The sequence below is a fragment of the Macaca thibetana genome, chromosome 7, assembly GCF_024542745.1.
Source record: "Macaca thibetana thibetana isolate TM-01 chromosome 7, ASM2454274v1, whole genome shotgun sequence".
NCBI lineage: Eukaryota > Metazoa > Chordata > Mammalia > Primates > Cercopithecidae > Macaca > Macaca thibetana.
The window spans coordinates 135,670,375-135,683,972 of NC_065584.1; the positions used below are offsets into that span (position 1 = coordinate 135,670,375).

The 13,598-nt window shown below is 43.2% G+C and overlaps 1 protein-coding gene across 1 annotated transcript in view; it reads left to right on the forward strand.

Moving 5' to 3' along the window:
• The first annotated feature begins 294 nt into the window (after window positions 1-294).
• Window positions 295-13,598, forward strand: part of GLDN (gliomedin) — a 69,785-nt gene continuing 56,481 nt past the window's right edge. The window contains exon 1 of the mRNA XM_050797938.1: window positions 295-820. Within this exon, the coding sequence (XP_050653895.1) occupies window positions 458-820 (363 nt within the window). The 5' untranslated portion in view covers window positions 295-457. The remainder of the gene's footprint in view (window positions 821-13,598) is intronic.

Consider the following 13,598-nt stretch of genomic DNA (forward strand, 5'->3'; position numbering starts at 1 on the left):
GGCAGGTGCCTTAGCATCTGGGCATGCTGATCTATTTCTCCAAAGAGGGCAGTGTGGGGGTAGAAGGGGGCGGAATCCGGAGACTTCTCTCCATAAGAATTCCTGCTCTCCCCCTCAGTCTGACCCTTGCTTTGCCTGTCTGGGCCACGGCAGTGCCCACGGGCAGAGCAATGGGAAGAGGAGGAGAGGGTTTGCTCAGCTGGCGGGACTCTGGCAGTGCGAGCCCTGCCAGCCCCTCCTCCGCGGGCTGTCTCGGCTGGCTCCTCTCCTGCTTCTGCCCGCCTGTCCCTCTGGGCTGCTCGGGCGCCACCACTACTGTCCCCATCCTGCCCCGCCAGCTGGGCCAAAGGGTGACTTGACTCACGGCGCAGCCACCAGCCCACGGCTTGCCCGAGGCGTATAAAGGCTGCCAGGGCCGAAGGCTGCCAAGCCCTGCCCGGCCCAAGGCGCACAGAGCATGGCCCGAGGCGCTGAGCGAGGCCGTGGGGACGCGGGTTGGGGCCTGCGCGGCGCCCTGGCGGCCGTGGCGCTGCTCTCGGCGCTCAACGCTGCGGGCACGGTGTTCGCGCTGTGCCAGTGGCGCGGGCTGAGTGCGGCGCTGCGGGCGCTGGAGGCGCAGCGGGGCCTGGAGCAGCGCGAGGACAGTGCCCTGCGCTCCTTCCTGGCCGAATTGAGCCGCGCGCCGCGCAGGGCGACCGCGCCACCCCAAGACCCGGCCAGCTCAGCTCGCAACAAACGCAGCCACAGCGGGGAGCCTGCGCCGCATATCCGTGCCGAGAGCCAGGACATGCTGCTGATGATGACCTACTCCATGGTGCCGGTAGGCGGAGGCTCGGTTCCCCGTGGCGCCCCCGCCGGGTGGGCGGCTGGGGGTGTGGGGCGAGGACGCCGACGCCCTCTTCTCCCCTGGCCAGCGGCGAGGTGCTACAGAGAGGGCTGTGGGCACGAGTAGCTGGGGATGTCACCTTGGCAAGCACCTCAACCCACTGGAGTCTGTTTTCTCATCTGTGAGGTTGGGGAGAGGGTGAAGGAGGGAGTCTCTTCTACCTCTGACATTCTTTGAGTCCGCATGTAAATGAAGGGCGAAGGCAGTGTTTTTAAAAGCCTATTTTCCTCCTCTACTTACACAAGTTTTCGTCTTCTGGTGTGAACGGAGCCACAGCAGCCTTGGGGCTCCGCCTGTGCCACTGGCCTGTGGGTGGGGCCCTCTGAGAGGATGGAGGCGCGTTTCTGAAAGAGCGTAGGCTTTTTCAATAAAGGGATTCTTCCTCTGGCATCAACTAGTGGTCTGGCTTTTCACCTGGCATCACCTCATTCCTACAAGATGACCGGCCTAATTGTTTCCGTTTAAGTGAAAACATCCCTAGTTTAACTGCCCACCTGGGACCTAGATGCTGGGAAAGTTGCCCCTGGATCTCAAGCAGTTCCAAATGAGAGACATCAATACGGTGCAATTTTTTTCTTAAAATGCAGCGTCAAAGCTGAGGTTGTTAACATGGGGCCTGCGGATTACTCTCCCCATTGGGCTCCAGGGAATATATGGAACTGCAGAAATTGCCAAGTGTGTGTGCCTGTGCCCTCCTGCCCATGTGGATGAGGGTCCGCAGCTTTTCACTAGATCTTCAACGGGTCCCCCATTGCATGCCGCCCCCAAAAGGTTTAAGAAACACTGCTCTGAAGAAAGTCTTCAAAGCCTCAAAGATTTGTTTTCCGCTGTTAAGCTTCTTTGCTTTTGCCACTTTTAATTCAATAAGTATTTAACAAATACTGTTAGATCACACTGCAGTTCCCCATCCCATTTCATTATCTATTACGATTGCGACAGTCTTATTTCACTTTATACTTAGAAAGATTTCGGCTATTACCTCCAGTCAAGTGTGAGCCATACTTCAGAATCCTAGGTATTTGAAAATAAATCGACTTAAAGCTTCCATTATCATAGAAGCTTTTAAATATCTTACATGAGCTGAAATGCTTTTGAAATTACGTAAAAGCACTACATACTTCAAATACATCTTTTGAGAGAGATCAAGTTTTCCATTCCTCACTTCATTTGTTTTTTAAATTCATGTTATTTAAAAATCTGGACCAAAGCAGAAATTTCCAAAAAGGACTTCTGTAAGATGAAAACGCCTCCTTAGGGGATTCATTCTCTCCCTCTCAGCTCTCTACCCTACATTTTAAGGCTTTTTTAAAACCCTCAAACCCTCATGAGCATCATTGTTGTATATTTTTAATCCTGCTTTTAAGGTAGAAGGTTTTGTATCCAAATTGCAACCTGTTCTGTCACTAACAAATTGAATGGAGACACTCATCTCTGTGTCAAATTAACTCTAGGTGACCTAGCAGTGCTACCACTAACGCTGTTACAGGGCAGAGAGCAGAACTATCACATTTGTCAGACTGGAAACTATTAGTAGATTATCATCAACTCATCCCACACCTGCAATGGGTATGTTTTGACCTTTTAGAGTCATGAGGGCCTGTCCCTGAGGCTAGGAGAAGGCAATCATCTTACTACTGACTTTCCTCTTGGGAGCAGTTCTCAAACAGTAGGCTCAGGAGTCAACTGGAAGCATATTACAGTGCAGATTGCAGGGCCTCTCCCTCAGACCTATAGAATCCTCTCCAGAATCTTCTTTATTAGAAGTCCCCTGACCCTCATCCCCCCACCTCCTATGCCATTGGTGAGTTTGATGCAGATGGTCCAGGCACCACACTTTAAGACACACTACTCAGTCTCTAACACTGAGTCTTTATTGTGCACACGAATATTTTGGGGATCTTGTTAAGATGCAGATTCTGCTTCAGATGGTCTAAGCTGGGGCCTAAGATTCTGTATTTCTACCAAGCTCCCACTGCTACCAATGCTACTGGCCTGAAGACCACATTTTGAGTAGTAAGGTTGCCTACTGGAACTATTTGGGGAGCTTTCAAACTTACTAATACCTGAATCCTATCCTGAGAGATTCTGAGTTAATTTGTTAGGCCCCAGCCTGGGGGTGGAGTGCTCACTCTCCAGCAGGAAGGACCTTGGCATGACTTCCTGTGGATAGTAGCTGTGTTAGGCATCACACTCCCACCAGATCCCCATCAAGGCCTTTGCTTCAGGCTGAGGAGCCAATTTTATTACTGAAAAGCTTTTAAATTTATGACAGCAAGATTCTTTCCATTCAGCTTCACAGTTTTCCTCATCTTTACTCTCTGCTTTTCTCAGAACAATTATTCATATAAGAAAACAATTTTTAAAAAACATCATTTGGTAGCTCTTGGAGAGAAGTTAAGAGAATGATCTAGTGTATATCGTGGAGGCAAGTGTACACACTTCTCATAGGTGAAGGCTACACCTTCCCTGGCCCTTTTATACACCACCAGATCTTGAATGAGAGTAAGATCCAAGGTCCTCACCCTGAGGTCTTATGTCCTTAGAGGTCTAGGAACAAAGAAACAAACTCTATGCAGACTAATGTCAACATTTCAAAAAGCCTTCCAAAATGGTTCATTTATCCAAGATGAACCTCAATTTAACTGATAGTTTGAGTTTCTGTACTGGTTGGCTGAAAATACATCAACTCAGCATGAGAATTCTGTTTAGCTGAGCACATTCTTACCAGAACCTGGTTGGCAGCTGTAAATGACTTCATTAAAAAGGCAAGATAATTATTAAGTACAGTTAATTTGACAGAGCCAAGAAGCACATTAAATCTCTAAAACCATGTGCATACTCTTGAGAGAAAGTAATAAAAGGGGCCCTGGATGGGGCTTGGAAACCACTGAATTAGGCCGATAATGGGAATGGGGATCTGGTGAGCGTGAGTGGGGAGAGAAAATTTGACCCATCTGCTACTAACTCCTGCGGGAGATGCTACTTCTGTTTATTCTCTTTTTCTCTGACCTCCTCTCATATTCTTTTTGTTCTCTTCCCATCAGCTACCCTCTCTCGTTCCTCTCTTCCTGTCTCACATTTGCTGATCTTCTGGTAGCTTTATCATCCTGTCTTTAAGTAAAGTCCAAAATCTAGGGTCAAGCAACCACAGGGAGTTTCATAAATATTTTCATAAATTAAACAAACATAGAGAAGATGTAATACACTGAGACTGGTGATTACGTATCCATGATAATTGTTGTCCTTGAGGGACCATATGCATTTCTACGCCCAGGATATTGTTCAAAATGTCCTTGGAACCTCTCTAACAAGAAAATCAGCCTGGCTATTTTAAAGCAGGAGTTACAATTCAAATGATTTTTTTAAGGAGGGCAAATATGATTCCATAATTGTCAAATGATGAAAAGGCATTTGATAAAATTTAACATCTATGCTTGAGTTTTAAAATATGCAATAAAATGGGAATCAATGGATTATTTCTTAACACGATAAAATGCAATTGTGTCTTGCCCCCAAGACTATAGCTTTCCACTGAATTGTCAAATCCTGGAGATGTTTCTACTAAAATCAGTATTAAGACAGGGATGCCCACTATCACCAATAGTATCTCGAATTGTCGTAGAAGGATCAGCCAGAGCAACAAGACAAGGGAAAATGGTCTAAATATGTTAAGAAGTGAGAGTCTGGCTATATTCAGATCATATGATTATATACCTGGAAAACCCTAGAGAATCTGTTGATAACCTACCACTAACAATAACAGAATTCAGTGGGAAACAAGGTATTAAAATATTACTAAGAAATCAATAGACTTCTTATACCAAATCATCTGTTGAAAGATATAATGAAAGAAAAGATGTGCAAAACCTGTGTGTGTATCTATATACTTATCTTTTGCGTTAAGAAAGGGCTGGGGAACAACTCTTGTAGAGCACAAAATATTTAAACCAAATGGAAAAAATAACATGTTTTTGGATAGAAAACTTAGCATCATAATGAGTTAACTGAAAGTTAACTTAGAAATCTGATGCCACCCCAACATAAAACTATCAATAGGTTTTATTTTCTAGGATTAGACAAACTGATTCAAAAGTTCACATGGAAAAATAAGCGTTCCTGGCAAGGAAACCACTGAAAAAGAACAAGGAGGAACACTAGGTTCTACAAGATATTAAAATATAATTAAAGCCTGATATAATTAAAACAGAGTGGGATATGAATAGATAAACCAGTGGGACAGAGTGGAAAGTCCAGAAAAAATCTTAAATACATATGGCAATTTAGTACATAATAAAGACAGTATCTCACACCAGCAAGGAAGAATGAATTTAATAAATGATTTTGAGACAACAGGCAAGCCCTCTGGGAAAAGATAAAGGCTGGAAAAGAATAGTTTTATTCTCACAATGTCTACTTTAACAAACTCTAAATAGGTCAAAGATTTACATTTTTAAAATATGAAACTAAAAGAAAATATGAGTATATCATTTTTAATTTTGGAATTGGGAAGGCTTTTCTTTCAAGTTATAACTCAAAAGCCAGATGCAAACAAACAATAAATAAATTTGACTATATTTTAAAAGCACATGAAACAGCAACAAAACTTCTGCGTAGCAAACAACAACAAAAATAAAAACACCACAAACAAAAGCAAAAGATAAATAACAAACTAGAAGGCTGAGTGCAGTGGCTCACGCCTGTAATCCCAGCACTTTGGGAGGCCGAGGCGGGTGGATAACCTGAGGACAGGAGTTCAAGACCAGCCTGGCCAACATGGTGAAACTAAAAAATACAAAAATACAAAAATTAGCCGGGCATGAAGGTGGGCGCCTGTAATCACAGCTACTCGGGAGGCTGAGGAGGGAGAACCACTTGAACCCGGGAGGTGGAGGTTACAGTGAGCCGAGATGGTACCACTGCACTCCAGCTGGGTAACAGAGCAAGACTCCATCTCAAAAAAAAAAAAAAAAAAAAAAAACAAGCAAAACAAACTGGAAAACTCATATCATCTCTCATAGACACATAATCTTGCTAATACATTTGGTATTCCTAAAAGATGATTAAAAAATTTAATGGGAAAATCAGCAACAGAAATGAGAATCCAATAGGACAATGAGACAGACAGTTCTCAGGCAAAGAAATACAAATGTCTCATAAGCACATGGGAAAAGATCTCTTCATTTAAAAATGTAGATTACAACTACCCCAAAATGTAATTTTCACCTAACACGAGCTTATGCAATCTGTGACCCAGGATGGCTTTGAATGTGGCCCAACTCAAATTCATAAACTTTCTTAAAACAGTATGAGTTTTTTTGTGATTTTTTTTCCTTTTAGCTCATCAGTTATTTCTAGTATTTGTGTATTTTATGTGTGGCCCAAGACAATTCTTCTTCTTCCATTGTGGCCCAGGGAAGCCAAAAGATTGGACACCCCTAACCTAACAGAAAGACAAAACTACAAAAGTTTGACAACACGCTCTATTAGGGAAGATGAAGAGAAACAGACAAGCTCTTGCATTGCTGTTCGGGGTGCAGAATGACGGAACCCGTACAGAAGGCACTTTGGCAAAATCTGGAAAACATTACAAATACTCTTTGACCCAGCAATCTCACCATAGATTTTATCACCTATGAATGACATATGTGCATATTCATTGTAGAATATTTGTAAAAGCAAAAGACTGTAAATAACCCATATCCACCAGTTCGGTACTAGTTAAATGAATGTATACACCCACTGGAATACTAAGTAGCTGTAGAGGAATGAGGAAATTATCTCTATAATGAGAGTTGGAACAATCCCCAGGATATATTCTAAGTGAACAAAGCAAGGCAGAGAAAAATATATATTGTATTACTTTGTGTAAGCAAGAAAGGGAAAACTAATTGAAGAAATTAACAAAAGTGCTTACTTTTGGAGGGTATAAGGGAGGAATGAACCCCTCACTGTATAGCTTTCTGTATCATTTTGACTTTTGAATCATGTGACTGTGTTACTCTCTTCTTTATGCAAGTAAAAGGGGCCTTGCCCACCGGGTCATCCGGTAGCTGCTCCTGGGCTGGGGAGCAATAGAGCGTGGTAGGGACTGCACCAACCTGAGGTTCATCTGCTTTGTCTAAAGGAGAGGCTCCCACTGATGATGACTGTACAAGAACCAAAGCCTCCTGCTTCCTGTGCCTGATTTTTTTTTTTCTTTTCTTTTCTGTTCTTTACTATTTTATTTTATTTTATTTTTTATTTTATTTTATTTTATTTTTTATTTTAGAGACAAGGTCTCACTGTGTCGCCCAAGCTGGAGTGCAGTGGAGTGATCATAACTCACTGCAGCCTTGACTAACTGGGTTCAAATGATCCTCCTGACTCAGCCTCCTGAGTATCTGGGACAAGTGTGTGCCACCACACCTGGCTAATTAAAAAAAATTTTTTTTTCTTTAGTAGAGATCTCACTATGTTGCCCAGGCTGGTCTTGAACTCCTGGGCTCTAGAAATCCTCCTGCCTCAGCCTCCCAAAGTGCTGGAATTATAGGCATAAGCCACTGTGTGCAGCCTGATTTATTTTTTTTAAGAGAAGTACAAAATCTGTTTTTTAATGTGAAATCTCCTGGCTTTTAAATATTGACAGCAATTCAAAAAAGTTCTCTTTTTTTTTTTTTAAGTTGGCTGACAGAATGTTGGCCAAACAACACTCACATTGTTAAGGGCCATGTTAGGACTTCCAATCATGCATTTGCAGGAGTCTCATCTCAGAATCATGAGCGGCTTTGAACCCAAAGGGCTTTATTTAGCTTGACCACAATGCCCTTATTTACCAGCCTGACTCTGAAAGTATAGTAGTTACTGTGTCATTGTGATTGTTGCTATTACTGATTGAGGTCGATGTGGTTTTTTGCATTGGGTTTGGTTTCAGTTTTTTGTTGTTTTTTTGCTGTTTCTAAAACTCAACTCCATCTTCAGTGGATGGAGATTTCCTGTCACTGTGGCTTTTCAAAAGCATGTGCTCCTGATTCTCAGGGTAGTTCCCGAGTGGGAGATTCCAGCTGGATTAAGCAGTAACACATTATTATAGCAAACAGGTAGCTTTGCATTATGACTGCCGTAAGCTACACTGATATGAATCTAGAAATTCTATTGTTTATAGAGAAAAAAATCAGATTACCTGCAGTCACAGCTCCTGTTTGCATGGGTGCTGTATTTCCTTAAATTGGCTGTGCCAGAGTTTATCTCCCTTTCCCACTTCCTTGGACTGGGTTATTTCCAAACGTTGTAAAAGCTGAGGATTTAGACTGGGGTCAGCAAACTATGACCTGTAGGCCAAGTCCAGCCTGCTATTCGACTTGTTTTTGTACAGGCCATGAAGAGTGGTTTTTACATTTATAAATGGGTGGGGAATAAACAAAAGAATAATAATATTGCGTGACATGTGAACATGATATGATATTCAGATTTCAGTAACCATAAATAAAGCTTTATTGGAATACAATCATGCCCATGTGTTTACAAACTGTCTATTGCTGCCTTGGTACTACAGCAGCAGAGTTGAGTAGCTGCAGCAGAGACCATGTGACCCACAAAGCCTAAAATACTTTTTGTCTTGTTCTTCTCAGAAAAAGTTTGCCAGAGCTCCACTTACATCGTAATTCCCTGGAACAGCACTAGGGTTGATTCTTTCTTTTTCTTTTCTTTTCTTCTTTCTTTTTTTTTTTTTTTTTTTTTTTTTTTTTTAAGACAGAGTCTCTCTCTGTCACCCAGGCTAGAGTGCAGTGGCATGATTTTGGTTCACTGCAACCTCTGCCTCCTGGGTTCAAGCGATTCTCCAGCCTCAGCCTCCCGAGTAGCTGGGATTACAGGCACCCACCACCATGCTCAGCTAATTTTTTTTTTTTTTTGTATTTTTAGTAGAGATGGGGTTTCACCATGTTAGCCAGGATGGTCCTGATCTCCTGACCTCGTGATCCGCCTGCCTCGGCCTCCCAAAATGCTGGGATTACAGGCATGAGCCACCACGCCTGGCCTAGGGTTGATTCTTAGTAGCTTGGGCTACTAAATCAGGGGTGCTCCAGCCTTGGTTAACTCTGGGGTCTAACACGTCTCCCAAGGCGATGGAATGCAAGACAGAGACGCACTAAGAGTGCTGTTCCATCTACAGTGAGGCTGTAGGGCTGAGCCAGGCTGCTTGCTGGCTTCCCAAACTGAGAGCAAACAATGTTAGGGGGGCTTTTGGCCATCCATTATTCCCAAATCTAGGCCTTGTTTCAAACTCTATCTGTTCCCTTTGATTGAAGGAGAGAGATGCATACCATGTTAGGTCCTGCGGAGTGAGGGGCTGGGGGAACTGATGAGAGGTTAGAGGCCTGATACAGGAGGATTAAAAAAGACAGGGTGGCCAAAGTCAAACCCCATGCAGACCCTGGGAAGTGGGTTTCCGTGGCCCTTCTCACGGCAGCATGTGCACAGGTGCCCTTAGGATGTCAGGGCTGTGTACTCTGAGCACACCCGACACTGTGTACTTTGTTCCCATGTTAGAAGCCACCTCTAGTTATCAATTAAGGGTTGGGAGAGAGCTTGCAGCCATATCTCTGCTAAGATTGTGTCTAGTGGTGTTGGTGATGGGAACACACCTTTAAGCTTAACTCATGTCTTAGGCAATGATGGTGCACAAGGAAGACAGGAGGGAGCTGGTCCCTGAGATCCATTGCACATACACAAATAAAGCATTCCATGTAAGAAATTATTGGCATGATTCTCTAGGGACATATATAAGAAACAGGTGGGTCAAGGCTGATCATCTGGACCCATGAGAATAGAGCAGTTGTGTTGACCAAAGGAATGGCATGAAACCATCAGGACCTACTCCCATGTCCCAGAACTATTAAAAGCCTCCAGTCTCTTTCTATCCAAAGCAGCAGAGGTGAGGGCAGTAGGAATGAGCCTACCAAGGCTTTATAGACTGAGCAGGGTAGAACCTTCTGGGGCTTGGTGAGTTGTATGCTCTTGTCTTTTTTTTTTTTTTTTTTTAAGTGAACATAAACTCAAGATTTTATTGTATTCATAATAAAACAAAAGATGACACTTAAAACGAGATCTCTTGGCCCTTTCTCTTCTTGTGTCCTCCCAGTTCAAAATGCTTGCATCTCTTGATAGCCAGCATTCTCTTAGATCTGTTTAGAGACAGGGTCTCACTATGTTGCCCGCGGTGGTCTGGAACTCCTGGGCTCAAGTGTTCCTCCTGCCTCAGCCTCCCAAAGTACTGGGATTACAAGCATAAGTCACCACACCCAGCTGCTCGTGTCTTTATCCACACTATTTCCCTGCCTTTCCCTCAAACTTCCCTGCCACTATGCCAGGGATAAAATTGATTTTTGTCTTGGAACTCAGAGCCACATTAAAAGTACCTGAAAACTGTCTCTCCACTGTGGTGAGAGAGCAGTACCCTGTGATCAGCCAATTGGTTAGTAGCACTGCCCACTAGACCACAGGCTGAGAGATCCTTAGGCAAAGGTCCCTTCCTGTGTGAGTTCCAGAACAATTTCTCAGATCACAAGTCCTTCAAAGCTGAAGGCTGGTTCATCCTTCCCAAGCTCTTGTGCCAGGATCTCCCTATGGCAGTTGTAGGCTCCCCTGCACATGGTACTGCTGCCAACTTCAGCCCTCATGTACCTGTCCTTAGCTCAAGTAACCTGGGATCTTTCTTCATTGTTAAGTTCCCAGCCCCATTCTCTCTCCCTAATTATTTGAAGTATGTGATGGTGGTAAGCAGTGTGGACTTGGAAGTCAGATGGATTCACATCCTGGCCCTATAGCTTGGTAGCTGGGTGATCTTGGGCAAATCTTTTAACTTCACCAAGCCTCAGTTTCCTCATCTGTATGACTGAGAAAATAGTACCTACCTCATTAGGTTGTTAGGATGTTTAAGGGAGATCATATAGGTAAAGTGCAGTGCCTGGTATAGTCAGGTTCTCAGTAAGTATTCATTGTTGCTGTTACTAAGATTTATCATACTCTTAGTCCATTCAGGCTGCTATAACTGAATACCCATAGGCTGGGTAGCTTATAAATGACTGAAATTTATTTCTCACAGTTCTGGCAGCTGGGGAGTCTAACATCTAGGTGCCAACAGATTGGGTGTCTGGTGAGGGTCTGTTTTCTGGTTCATAGATGGCACCTTCTCACCTTCTCACCTTCCACCATGGTGGAAGGGCAAGGCAGCTCTCTGGGGCCTCATTTTTATAAGGTTATTAATCATTTTTATGATTTTATGAAATCATTTTTATAAGGTCATTAATCCTATTTATGTAGGCTTTCGCTTCATGACCTAGTCGCCTTCCAATGACCCTGCCTCCTAATACCATCACATTGATGATTAGGTTTCAACGTAGGAATTTGGGGGTACACAAATATTCAGACCAAGGCACTCAATATTGCTTTGCCATTAGCCCTTTTTGCCCTATGCTGCTAGTGTCTTGTTTCTGGGTTTATTCTTTATTTCCATTTCCTTCAGGGTGCCAACTTGTCTGTTCATCTGTGCTTTTAGCAGCTGCTGCTTTGGAATAATATTTGGCCTCAAAGTCTGGATTGGAATCATACCAACCTAAATCATCTTGCCATTGACAACAGAACAGAGTTCCCCTTGATATGGCAACAGGGCTTCTTCAGAGATTCAGGATTTCTCAGCTCCCACCCCCCGAAACTGCCTTAGCAAAGATTATAATAACAGTGTGAAAATTACGACAGTGAAAGAAACCTGACCTAACTGGCTCCATCTTGCTTTTGACCTCCAAGCTGCCCTCATTCATTCCTCAAAGTAGGCTGAACTAACTTTGGAAGGAATTTAGTTTATAGTTCAACTTTTTAACAAAGATATCAGCCCCTCCCCAAAATGTACTCCCTCCTGGCTTGGGAAGTGGAACACCTTTGTCAAACAAAAAAATTAGCCACAAGATTAGAAGTTATGGCTCAAGAGTCATGCAGCCAGACACCTCTAGATTCCTAACCTCCCCAGTTGCTCCTATGCATAACTTGACTATTGGGAAACCTAAGATTGGTGTTCAAGGTATTTTTTAGACTCTGCACTCTGATGGATCAGCTGGCACCACCAAGACCAATAAACTGGTTCATCTGGTCTTGTGGCCCCCACCTTGGAACAGACTTGGCATAAGAGGAGAGCTTCGACTCCCTGTTATTTCATCCCTGACCCAACCAATCAGCATTTCCCATTCCCTAGTCCCCCCACCCCCACCTGCCAAACTATCTTTTTAAAACCCTAGCCTCTGAACTTTTGGGGAGGCTAATTCAAGTCATAATAAAACTCTGGTCTCCTGTTTAGCCAGCTCTATGTGTATTAAACTCTTGGTCACAATTCCCCTGTCTCGATAAATTGACCCTATCTGCACAGCAGGCAAGTGCACCTATTGGGTAGTTACACCTCTGTGTGGCCACTGGTGATGAGGTTTGACATTCACTGAAAGGCAGTCATCTTCACCACTCTCCGACTGGCTCAGCTATTGTCAACTTCTGTTGATTCCTGTTGGTGACATTCCTGAAAAAATTTTTGCATGCTTGCATTTGGAAAATTGAGAAAATGTGAGTGGAAGGTAGAGCAAAAACAGTTTGAGAAAGAACAATTTTACTTCTTAGGGGTCTTGTGTTCTCCAGGATATTGTTGCCAATGTGGGAACTATCAGAACAATCCTCAGATTTGATTAAAAAAAGAAAAAAAACAGTCAATTAAAAAAAAAAAGACACTCTTTTATTCCCTCTACATTCCTCAAACTCGCCACCACCACCACCACCACACACACAAAAAGAAATTCTTGGCCAAATCTACTTGACATTCAAGATTAATTTACATGCATTTTATCTACAGACTAAAGGTCATGTTGTTTAAAACAAGCTGAAACTTTTAAGTTGTAATTAAGCTACAAAGGGAGCATTTTGCAGCCCATCAGTTGCTTTTATGTAGATTTTAACAGCTCTATACTTTAAATAGATATAATCTGCTTCTAGTTATCTAAATTGAAGACGCAATTTTCTTTTCTGAAAGGTAGCCTTAAAACAACAAAGCCAATTAAAGATCATTCAAAATGCAATTTGTGGAGTTTGTTCTGAATCCAATAGAGTAACCCCTTCATCTACCACTCAGAAAAAGTTTGTGCTTGCCAAAGTGCTGGGGAATTTGGAGGCCCTGCCTAGGCTCTCTATAAAAACTGTGAAGTACTTTGTAATGAGTTGTGAATAAGTGCACTCTAAAATGTTGAGCTGGTGATGGCAAAAATAATTCCCCAGTTTTTTTGTTACTCAGTGGGTGAGTGTTGGAGTCTGGAATCTCTTTTACTGGAAGGTGGAAAATACCTACCCCAACCTAAGCCACATTTGGGGACCTTGGAATCAGTCTCTGAACAGGAAGACCTTTAGAGGAAAATCCTTCACAGTGACTATGTGGAGAGCATGGGGCAGTGAAGAAGAGAGAAAATAAGTCCTCACTAAGGAAACTGAACTCAAATGGGCAATGGAGAGTTGTTGAGACTGGGGCAGGCAAGGAGGGTGAATCATTCCAAGTATAGGCAATAATTTGAGCCAAGGTCTAGGGACTGAAATGAAAATGGTGCAAGTCAGAAAGAACAAGAAGCCAGACAGACCTTCCTGTACTGGAGAGTTTGGAGTAGCGAGAAGGGAACGAAGGTTGGCTGGGTTAGAGAGAGGCTTGATTTTC